The 10,841-nt window shown below is 25.7% G+C and overlaps 4 protein-coding genes across 4 annotated transcripts in view, besides 16 other annotated features; 3 read left to right on the top strand and 1 right to left on the bottom strand.

Annotated features, from left to right (window-relative positions):
* The window catches only part of EDI_173940 (uncharacterized protein), a gene marked incomplete at both ends in the record, with an annotated part of 745 nt that extends 735 nt beyond the window's left edge, over positions 1-10 (top strand). The window contains one exon of the mRNA XM_001733382.1: positions 1-10. This exon is cut by the window's left edge and continues 614 nt beyond it. Within this exon, the coding sequence (XP_001733434.1) occupies positions 1-10 (10 nt within the window).
* Positions 11-66: 56 nt separating this feature from the next.
* EDI_173930 (uncharacterized protein) lies at positions 67-3,700 on the top strand (the record flags this gene model as incomplete). The annotated part of the gene is made up of 2 exons (XM_001738682.1): positions 67-3,388; positions 3,459-3,700. The coding sequence occupies 2 exons, from the start codon at positions 67-69 to the stop codon at positions 3,698-3,700; spliced, it is 3,564 nt and encodes a 1,187-aa protein (XP_001738734.1).
* Positions 75-97: a sequence feature (AT_rich).
* A 188-nt stretch (positions 3,701-3,888) lies between the features above and the next one.
* Positions 3,889-3,946: a sequence feature (AT_rich).
* Positions 3,947-4,162: 216 nt separating this feature from the next.
* Positions 4,163-4,207: a sequence feature (AT_rich).
* An 85-nt stretch (positions 4,208-4,292) lies between these two features.
* Positions 4,293-4,346: a sequence feature (AT_rich).
* Positions 4,347-4,700: 354 nt separating this feature from the next.
* Positions 4,701-4,766: a sequence feature (AT_rich).
* Positions 4,767-4,792: 26 nt separating this feature from the next.
* Positions 4,793-6,977, bottom strand: EDI_173920 (uncharacterized protein; the record flags this gene model as incomplete). Its single annotated transcript, XM_001738681.1, has 2 exons — positions 4,793-5,009; positions 5,068-6,977. 2 exons carry the CDS (start codon positions 6,975-6,977, stop codon positions 4,793-4,795), a joined length of 2,127 nt encoding a protein of 708 aa, XP_001738733.1.
* Positions 6,201-6,272: a microsatellite.
* A 143-nt stretch (positions 6,978-7,120) lies between the features above and the next one.
* Positions 7,121-7,163: a sequence feature (AT_rich).
* Positions 7,164-7,296: 133 nt separating this feature from the next.
* Positions 7,297-7,324: a sequence feature (AT_rich).
* A 116-nt stretch (positions 7,325-7,440) lies between these two features.
* Positions 7,441-7,538: a sequence feature (AT_rich).
* Positions 7,539-7,542: 4 nt separating this feature from the next.
* On the top strand, positions 7,543-9,264 carry EDI_173910 (uncharacterized protein; the record flags this gene model as incomplete). The annotated part of the gene is made up of 1 exon (XM_001738680.1): positions 7,543-9,264. The coding sequence occupies one exon, from the start codon at positions 7,543-7,545 to the stop codon at positions 9,262-9,264; it is 1,722 nt and encodes a 573-aa protein (XP_001738732.1).
* Positions 9,265-9,604: 340 nt separating this feature from the next.
* Positions 9,605-9,777: a microsatellite.
* Positions 9,665-9,837: a microsatellite.
* Positions 9,785-9,962: a microsatellite.
* Positions 9,963-10,105: 143 nt separating this feature from the next.
* Positions 10,106-10,135: a sequence feature (AT_rich).
* Positions 10,136-10,233: a microsatellite.
* Positions 10,234-10,363: 130 nt separating this feature from the next.
* Positions 10,364-10,543: a microsatellite.
* A 19-nt stretch (positions 10,544-10,562) lies between these two features.
* Positions 10,563-10,648: a microsatellite.
* The last annotated feature ends 193 nt before the right edge of the window (positions 10,649-10,841 follow it).

Here is a 10,841-nt window from a genome sequence, read left to right as displayed (position 1 = left end):
AAGCAGTTAAGTACCTGACTCAACAGAATTTTAAGTAATGCGACATTTATTATAAGTGAAATTATGATGAGTTGTTTAAAAAATTATTTATTTAAATCACATGAAACAATTAAAGAAATGAAAGATGCTTTAAAGATAGTTAAAAATGAATATGAAGAAAATTATTGTGTGTTTTGGTGCGAACGTGAAAATACACTTGGAAAGTATGTTAACATGTTACAAAATGATCTTGTTAATGAGATAAATCTTCTTGGAATTTGTAAATTATACCAAAAAGGTAATGAAGATGAAAAAGAAGTTCTTTTACTTTCATTTTCATTATTTAAACAAACATTTAAAACAAAACCATTTGATATTACTAAAGATTGCCTTCAAGAAGTAATGAAATGTTTTGATTGTATTAGTTGTATGATTGTATTGCCATTATTATTAGAAATGATTACAACTCAATCATTAATGGAGATTGCTATTAATTTAAATCTTATTGAAAAGATTACTAATGTACTCAAATTTGTTCAAACAGAAGAATTTGCAGATATTGTTGATGTGGTATTAGCACGAATAAGTGATAATGATAAATTTTATAATCACTTATTGAGTAATTTAGATTTATTTTCTGAACTTCTCAAATGTGAAAAAGATAATGAAACTGTTTCAGTTAAATTAATTGAATCAATACTTACTTATAAAGGAGTGGACGGTAAAACTACAACTGAATTAATACTAACAGAACATATTGATTTATTAGAGTTAATGCTTAATTCTGGGAGTAGAGATAAAAGAGATCAAGGTGTTATTGTTTTAGATTATTTAATTCAAATACATGGAACTGAGGCATTTGAAATTTTAGAGGCACGTGGTATTTTAAATACAATATTAGAATTATGTAGATTAAATAACTGTCAAGAGTTATTATTATATATAGCATTGACTCATATTTATTTTCATTCAGAAATTAAAGAATTGTTTGTTCAATTTTTAATAGATAATGACTTTATTTGTTTTTTATGTATTGCTATTGAAAATAAGCAAAATATTCATCAATCTCTTCCTTTTTTCGTTCAATTAGCAAGTAATAAAAGAATTCAACAAGACATTTTTGAAAGACATTGTGGTAATTTCAATAGATTAATGGTATTATTTAATGAAGATAATTTATCTGATTTCCTTACATTCCAATTATTAACAGCACTAACAAATAATCCGCGTTATGCTATTATTCTTGTTAGAAATATTCTTAATCAAGAAGGATTATTATCTCAAATAATGCAATTCCATCATGCAAAAGTACCATTAGAATATGTATTTCCATTTATTAAAAATCTCTTCCAGACTCATTGCAAAGACCGAGCATTTCTTAGTTGTGCATTGTCATCTTTTACTTCATTTATTAAATATTTCTCAACCATTAATGAATCTGCTTTAGTACCATTTATTGAATTGTGTAGAGCAATATGCAATCACTCTAGGTATCTTAGAGATTGTTTTGTTTCAACAGCTTATGGAAAAGAAAAGTTGTTTGAGAAAATAATGAAAATGTTAGCTTCTAATAATTTTAGTATTAAAGTAGCAGTAATGAAATTGGCTATTTCATTTATTGAAAATGGTCATGACTATAATGTATTAATTAACTCAAATCCAAATTTATTTATCGAATTGTTTAAAGGAATTGACAATCTTCCTGACCAACAATTTACGGCTATTTCATTTGACTTTGTTAGAGTTTGTCTTCTTCATAAACGAGAAGTAGAAGCTTTTAAGAAGTCTCGTGTTCTAGTACTGCTATTAATGGTTTTTAATCCTAATTCCTTACCAACTATATCTAATGAATTACTTAAAAGTTCACTTGAACTTCTTATAACACTTTTTGAAATTGGTATTAATTCTCTTGACTATAGTGGAATTGTTCCTCGACTATTTCATTATCTTGGAAATGTTCGATTTAATGGGCTAACAAATACAACAATATTATATTTAATTAGGACATTAATTTTTTTAACTAGTTCATTAAAAAAAGCAGTAAATAAGACTAGTGTTATTTCAGTTTTAGTTAGTTTAATTGATGATAATTGTTGTGGTGATTATGCTATTGAATTAATAAAGGTTTTGATGAAAGAAGAAGAGTTATTTATTAAATCATTAAGTGTTGAAACCCTTCAACAGTTATTACAAAAATCTTCTATAAATGAATTAATTTATTCATTGTTCACAAATCAGATAAACACTAATGAAACAATAAAACCTACAATATTAAAATTGTTATCAAATACTAGCATTGAAGATATACTTTTCTTAGCGGAAACAAAGAATATATCAAAAGTATTACAACTGGTAAATTGTATTCCATTATCATCTACAATAAACCTAACACAATTCATTAAGAGTTGTATTAATTATTTGCCAAGTCTTGTTATAAAAGACATTAATAATTTCATTAGTTTCCTTCAAAAATTAAAGTCACAAGAATTAGAATCACTTTCATTAAATGTTTCATTCAATACAATTTTATTATATATATTACAATATTCAGATGATTGTTCATTACATTTCTTTGAATTAATTAAACAATCGGCTCAATGCATTGACTTTATTTATTCATTAATTCCTTCTTTTGAAGTTCTCATTCAATTTATTCTTCAAAAATGTTCATATTTTGAAGTAATTATTCCATTTCTTTTATTTGCTGAATGTAGATTAGTTGTTACATCAAATGCAATTCTTCTTAATATTCTTTTTGAACGTATTAAAGATAATAAAAGTTGTAGTGTTATTTTAAGTCATTTGTTAATTGACCAAACATTCGTTCCTATGATGATTTTATCTGTTGATATTCGCTCATTAATTAATTCAAAAGAACAAACAATACAAGAAGAAATATTAAATATACTATATGAAGCAAGTAAAAATGATGGTATGTATTTAACAATTGATTTTATTGAAGATATGAGAACTTTCATTAATTCAGACATATCACTGTATCGTATTTATCTTCATATTCTTCTTCTTCATCTTCGCCATCAAAATATTACATCAGTTTTAACAAAAGAAATTATTATGAAGATTCTAGAAAGGGGGTTAAAAGAAAGGGATGATGAAATAATGAAATCTACTGTTAGTCTCTGTCAAAACCAACAAATATCATATTATTTAGGAATAAATGAAGCAAGAGAAATTATCTCCTTAATATCAAAAAAAAGAACAGAAAATTTGTCTGATAATTACTTGTCTTCACTTTTAATACTCTTTTCGATTATATCAAACAAATTGTCAAATCAAGAGGTCATTGATTTAATTCATAAATACGTTAAAAATACAACAATTTTATTAAAATCAAAATCAGCGATTATTTTACAACCACTATTATCAATTATTCTTATGACTCCAGAAGGTTTGTTAATTATTTTTGAGAAACAATAATTATTTAAAGGATAAATCAAAAAAACATCTAATTATATTAGATTTCGTTTCTCAAACAAAGAAACAGTACATTGAAAATATGGTAGAAGTATGCAAAGAAAATCCAACAAATAATATATTACGAATAAATGTCGTTAAATACCTTTCTTTACTTATAAGTTCTGATGATAAATTGGATGCCATTAAAGAAGTGAAACAAACAATTGGGTTTGATCATTTAATAACTATAGAAACAAAAGAACAGATAGAAAGAATTTTAAAAAAGATAGACCAAACAAATTAACACAACCTTGATACCTAATACTTTCTAATTTTTACTATTTTTCAACTTTATTGTTATTTCCAAAAATAATACGGCAGTTCATTTTTTAAATTAGAATTTTCTTGTTTCTAAAAAAAAAACCAACTAGTTTAGAACATATCAGACTCTTCTAACCGATAGATTAATCCCTATAACTTCCTTTTCATAAGAATATTTCATAAAAAAAATATTTTTTCTTTTTTATTGTTTTTCTTTGATATATAAAAACATGATAAGAGTAATTATTTAATTACCAATTTAGATCTCAATAACTATGGGAAACAACCACAACAAAACTCCATCTAGTAAAGACAATAAATGAGATTGGTTCTGAAACTATCAACAATGGACAGTGTAACCCAATACCCCCAAAAATGTAAAAAGTTATAAATTGTCAAAAGATCAGAAATAATAGAAAGAGATAAAACCCAAAATATTTTGAAGATAATAATTTTTTAATGAAAAGGATAAATAATTTTAAAAAATATTGAAGAAATAGAAAAAGAAGTATAAACCATTGACTTAGGTGATATTCAGTTAGTAAACACTTTTATTCATGTTCATGCAGTAAAAGATATTTTAATTTTATTGGTTATGAAAAAATTCAAAAAAAAAATATTTAATAATACAAATTGTTTGTACTCTACTGAGGGTAATTGTAACATTTATAATAATCATGAGAGTATTGAAATTTTCGATTAGAGGAAAATTAGAGAATGACAAATAGAATTAAGAAATAATTATATGAAAAATATGGACTGTTTTAGAGAATTATATTCTAATAAAGTTTCTCAAGTATTAATGAATCAATCTTTTTATAAAATTGTTGAGGCTGTTAAATATTATTTAAAATTTGCTTATCCAAATAGTGGTTATTAAAAAGAACAAAAATACATACTGATAGGATTTTATCAATAATATCTTAATTATACTATACCTACCATAAGTTAAACTCTAGTAGGAAATCAGATATTAAATCAACTTTTATTTTTTTAATAATTTTTATTATGCTATAAAACAAAATAAAAATAATGATTAATGTTATTTAGAATTACACAAAACCTGGACTAGTTCTTAATAAGAGTCATCAAGTAAATAGACATCTGTTTTTATAGGTGGTACTTCTTGAGTATTTTTCTTGTCCCATAAAAGATATTGTTTTAGTGCTACATTATATTCTTTAAGGGCAGCATCAACATAATTTTTCTTACGTGATGGAATGATACAATTTTCATTTTGAGTGTTATCATGTAAATCTTTGATTTTCTTGTCTAAATTTAAGATGAAAGTACTAAACAAAATGGTGAATAGTTGTTAGTCTAAACAATTAAAAAAATAAAAAAACAAACCGATCAAATTCTTTTAGATCAATATTAAGGTCATGTAATATTTTAGAATTGATTTTAGACTCTTCTTTTGAGAATTTGTCCCAGTTCAGATGAGATCTTCTATTTACAGTACCTCTATAGAGTAATAAATGAACAAATCCTTTTCTAACATCTGAAGACCAATGAAGAAAAAGGAGATTAAACCAATTATTGAGTAATAATTTTAAAATGATCGTACGTGCAGACATACAACAGATATTCATTAAATAAAATAATAAGTTTAATACAGATAATATCACTGAACAATTATCAGAATTAATTAATCCCTCTAACAATATCATTAATTCTTCAGCAGAAATAGTACAATCAGCAGGATGTTCTGAGTCAATATCAAGAAATTTATCATCAGTTTGTGGTTTCATTATATCATCTGAAGAATCATCTGAGTCAAGTGGATGTAAAAGAGCATAGGCAACACTACTTGGTATTTCATTATGTTGGGCAAATCCTTCATGTAATTTTGCTATTAATGATAAAGTATCAAGAACTTGACCAAAGTCAAATATATTAACATTTTTTAATAAAAGACCAGAAATTGCAGATAAATAATAAGGAGAAAGGAATGCCAAATGTTTTAATGTTTTCTTATGAGCAGCTAAATTATGTCTTCTCTTTGGAGGAAAGAATTCAGATAAATAAACATTAGTTATTTCTACAAATCCAGGAACTGCAGCCCATGTAATTGGATAAGTAAGAAATGAGAAGTATAATGAATCAACAAGATGTGAATAGAATGAGAGAAAAATATCATTTCCTGGATGATAAAGTTCAAGCCAAGTATCTCCACATTGATCAAATAAATTTTCTTGTTCATCAATAGATAATTCTTTAATATAACTATGAAATGACCTCCAAGAAAATAATCGAGGAAAATGCTTTTCTGCAATTTCAAGTTCTTCATTACTTACAGATAAGAATACATTATTTGAATCAGGAAAATAACTAATATGATCAAGAAATAATTCTTGAAAACTAGGTAACTGGAAAAATAACATTACTAATGCACATGGTGCAAAACGTAAGAAATGAGCAGAAAGACCACTTTGAATAAAATAAGAATCTTCAGGAAGTGATGTAGGTTCATTAGGAACAGCTTTATCTTTTCTGATTTTCTTTTTCTTGTCTTTTTCCTTTTCTTTTATTAATTTTTTTACTTCTTTTCTTTTGTCAACAAGTCCAAATAAAATTTTTGTCATAATTGGAACTGATTCAATTCCATCTTGTGCATGAAAAGGAAATGGTTTTGGTTTATCTTGAGTATTAAATGCAGAAGCACTATCCATAGCATCTTCTTCTGGAAGTTCTGTAGTAAGTTGCATAGGGTCATCTGTCATCTCAACTCTAAATGATGCCATTAATAAGTCTTCATAACTTTCATAAATATCGGAAATATGAAAATATGTTGCATATAACATTTTACGGTAATTTTCAGCCAAACAATTAATTTCTGAAGTTGCAGCAATATCAACAATAACAGTATGATGTGGTTGAAATTCAGTTCTATTCATTATATTTAATATGACTTTATACATTGACTCAGCTATTTCTTGTGCACTTAATACTTTAATAACTTCTAATGAAGTATCCCAAATTTTAATTAACGCACTTCCTAATATAACTTGATTCTCACCAAACTCAGGTTTTATTGGTTTTTTTAAAACAAATGAAACCAGTCTTAAGGAGTTATCAAATTTGATTAATAACTTTCTTTTTGTAAAGTTATCACGTTTCTTCCAATTCTTTAATTTTTCTCCTATTGAATTAATTTTACAACTAATTTTATTACAGTAATGCCCAAGCTGTTTATAGGTGTCTACATTAGGAACATGAAACTTTCTCGGACAATCATAAAACGAAACGAAATTCTCCATCACTTTTTCTACAAAAAATGAAAAATTTAAGTTTTTTTCACTTTCTTTTTAAAACTTCTTTTCACCATTTTCTTTTTATTAATTGTTTCTTTTATCTTGCTATTGACTAAAACGTAAAGTACCTCTTACTAATAATAGAAAACTATAAATTTTATCAGTTTATTATAAATTATTGTTTTATATTATGACAAAAAAATCTAACATTAATCAAATTAACAGTTTTCTCAAATAGCACAAAACTCTTAATTTCTATTATTCTTATAAAATTAACAATACAATATTTCATTTGTTAGTTTATTATTTAAATTCAACAAGTTAGTTTATAAATTATACTATAATTTTATTATGACTCCTTTTTTAGAACTAAAAATTGTTTCCAATTTTGGAATCTTAAAAAAATACTTATTTTTCAAAATGTTTTTGTTAAAAATGAAAAACATAAATTTTGGTTTTGATTCAATTGTTATTTTAAATTTAAAAAAAATATTACTAAATAAAAGGAAAAAAAAAAGAAAGAGTTTGTTTTAAAAAATATGTTATTTAAACTTTTATTATTTAAATCATCATGTCAAATCAACCATGTGTGATTCAGTCCTCCCCTATGCCCTCAAAGAAAAGGGTGAGCTTTGCAAAAAAACTTGAAGGGATAGCAGAGACTTGTATCAGAGAATTATCTCCTTATTCTCCTAGAAGTACAAGACCAGGATTTTTGTCTCCAAGAACTTCTTTTACTCCAAAAAAACTAAGAACAGGTTTTAGTTGTAGTACAAGTATATTTGGTCAAACAATGGAAAACATTATAAAAGAGCCATACCAACCAGAACAACTAATAAAAGAATTTAAAAACCATTCGTACCAACTCATTTCTAATTTAGATTACATTTATGTAAAACAACGAAGAGTTGCTTTATTCCATTTAGAACCAGAAAAAAGAAGAATTCTTCAAAAATTATGTAGTGATATTCTCCAAAACAAAATTACTAAAGAACAATTATTAACTCTTACTTTTTCAGATGAAAACATTCATGACGATAGTTGTAATGCTTTTCTTGATGATATAATTCAAAACCAAACAAGTCTTTTTCAATTAGAAGGAGATCCTTTATTTGACTCAGATGGAAGGATTGTCGAATGTTCTTCTGAAGAATTGTGGTCATTGGCCTTAGACCCTTTTTTACCTGAATACCTAACTTCAATATTTGTTTATGTAGCTCCTTTATTTACGTCCCTTGAATTTATTGTTGACCATTTACAAATGGAACAGAAGTGTTGTGATAATAATCCCAGACTTGATGAAGAACGATTTAAAAAGTTACAAAAAATAAGAGACATAGCATTGTCAGCCCCACGGTGCTATTCAAAAATACCAGCTAAAATTCAAAAACAAATGACAGAAATATTTACAATAAATAATACACCAAGAACTCTTGTTAATGAGATTAGGGGAGCTGTCAGATTACCTTCACTTCCAGAAAAAATGAGTGCTCTTGAAGAATTTGCAACAGTAAGATCAAATGGTCTTTATTCTTCAAGAAGGTCATACAAATTAAGAAGAGGAATGGCTACAAGTCTTCGCCTAAGTGAAACTGGACCTCACCCAAAACAAGAAGAGGAAGAAGAAAAAGGTACTCCATCTATTCAAATAACCCAACAATATGAAGACGTATTCTTTTTATTTAAAGAAAAGTCTAGTGTTATTGCACGACAATTAGCTTTATTTGATCAAAAACTTATTAAAAGAGTTGAAAAATATGATTTAGTAAAAGAACAAGTTGATAAGTGTAAAACTATTCAACAATATGTTGAGAACCTTCAGAGAGTTGAAGAATTTTTCCTTGATATTACAAAAGATAAAAAATCATTAGAAAAAGTTATAAAGTTAGGATGTTGTTGTTCTGATATTAACGAAATGAATATGGCTCATTTGATTTTTTCTGTTCTTGTTAGAAGATCTATTGATCTTAGTGAACAATTTAAATCTTTAAGAAAAGAAAGAAAAGAAGAATATAATAAACTTTATTCTCTCTTTTCAATTGACAAAAATAATGCCATTTACCGAAATCGTTTAAAAATTATACCTCCAACAGAACCAAGAATTGTTGTTTTTTCTTTGTGGATGAAAGACATGATTAGTCTTCAAGAAATTAATGTTCATTTAGGAGACTATTTAAACATTAATAGATTAAGGCTATCTGCAATGAAAATAAATGAGTTCATTACTTGCCAAAATGAGGCTTTTATGTACGAAGAAAATGAGGAGATTCAGAATTATTTTATGTCTCTATAAGTAAAAAATTTATCTTCTTTCATTAAAAAAGAATGTAAACTTCTGTTCTATTAAAAAATAACTCAAATTTAAAAGATGTTCTAAAGAGTTTTTATTTATCTCTTTATCTCAAGCAACACATCACCTAACACAATTGTATTGAAATTCCTTCTATTAGTAAGTTTATGATTTTTGTTTATAATAACCTCTGACGAAATAAAGTGGTATGTTCCAAGTCTTTTAAACCAAGGTTTAAATATTTTTGTATTAACAAAAACTGTTTTACAATGCATTTGGTTCTTTTCTTTATAATTCTTTTTTGACTTTTTGAACAGAAAAACTAATACAAAGAAAGTTGAATAAAGAGAAGAACTTAAAAAAAAAAAGAAGAGAAATGAAAGAGAAAGTAATAGAAATATTGGAAGAGATAAAAGAAAAGCCAGAAGGGGAGAAAGAGATAAGAGACAAAACGGGGATAGAAGAGGAGATAGTTAAAATAAGTTTAGAAGAGATGATAGAAGAGAAGATAATAAAGTTTGTTAAAGAATAAGAGAAGAAGAAAAGAAATGAAGAATAGAAAAGGGAAGAAAGAAGGGATGTATTATTACACACGAAATGAAGAGAAGAAGGAAGAGATAAAAGAGGAGATAATAGAAATACTGAAAGGGATAGAAGAGATGAAAAAAGAAATAGAAAGATATGAGAAAGCAAGCGAAGAATCTATGGAGAAAGTTCATAAATACAATGAGATCAAAGATATAGGACAAGAGCTGATGGGAAGGAATGGACAAATTTATGGGAAAACAATAGAAGAAGTGTACAAAGAATATGGGATGGGATATGAAGATTAAGAAGAAGAAACATAATTAAAAAATATTTATTAATAATTATAAAAATAAAAAATAAAAAAATAAAATAAAAAAAAATAAAAAAATAAAATAAAAAAAAATAAAAAAATAAAATAAAAAAAAATAAAAAAATAAAATAAAAGATGGAAGAAAGAGAGAAAGAAGAAATAATGGAAAAAGATGATTATGAATATTTAGAAATGATGGAGAAAAGGGAAATAGAATACAAAAGAGAGATGGAAGAAGACATCAAAAAGATAGAAGGGATAATCAAAAGAATTAACAAGAAAGAAAAAGTGAAAGAGAGAGTCGAGAAGAAAAAACAAGAAAATGAAGAAGAAAAAACAAAAGAAGAAATAATTGAAGAAATTAAGAGGAGAAAAGAAATAGAGAAAGGAATTAAAGAAAAGATTGAAGAAGAAACAAAAAAAATAGAAGAAGAAATAAAACAATACAGTTTGAGAAAATATTAAAAAGAAGAAGAAAAAGAAAACTAAACAGAAATAGGAGAAGAAAGAGAGAAAAAAAGAGAAAAGATAGAAGAAGGAGAAAGAGAATTACAAGAAAATAATAGTTTATTAGGACAATTTGGAATTGAAGTTGAAGTTTGGAAAGATGGAGATAAAAAAATCATTAGGATTATATTCGAAAAAATGAGAAAATACAAAAGTGGAATACTTGAAATGAAAATAGGAGGTGGTATTATTCGTGTAATAACTTGTCAACCTGAAATTAAAGAACTTGATAGAT

This window comes from Entamoeba dispar, genomic scaffold (assembly GCF_000209125.1).
Source record: "Entamoeba dispar SAW760 scf_1105229461627 genomic scaffold, whole genome shotgun sequence".
In the NCBI taxonomy this organism is placed as follows: Eukaryota; Evosea; order Mastigamoebida; family Endamoebidae; genus Entamoeba; species Entamoeba dispar.
The sequence above is the reverse complement of the archived record's forward strand: the minus strand, read 5'-3'. Positions and strand labels throughout refer to the sequence as shown.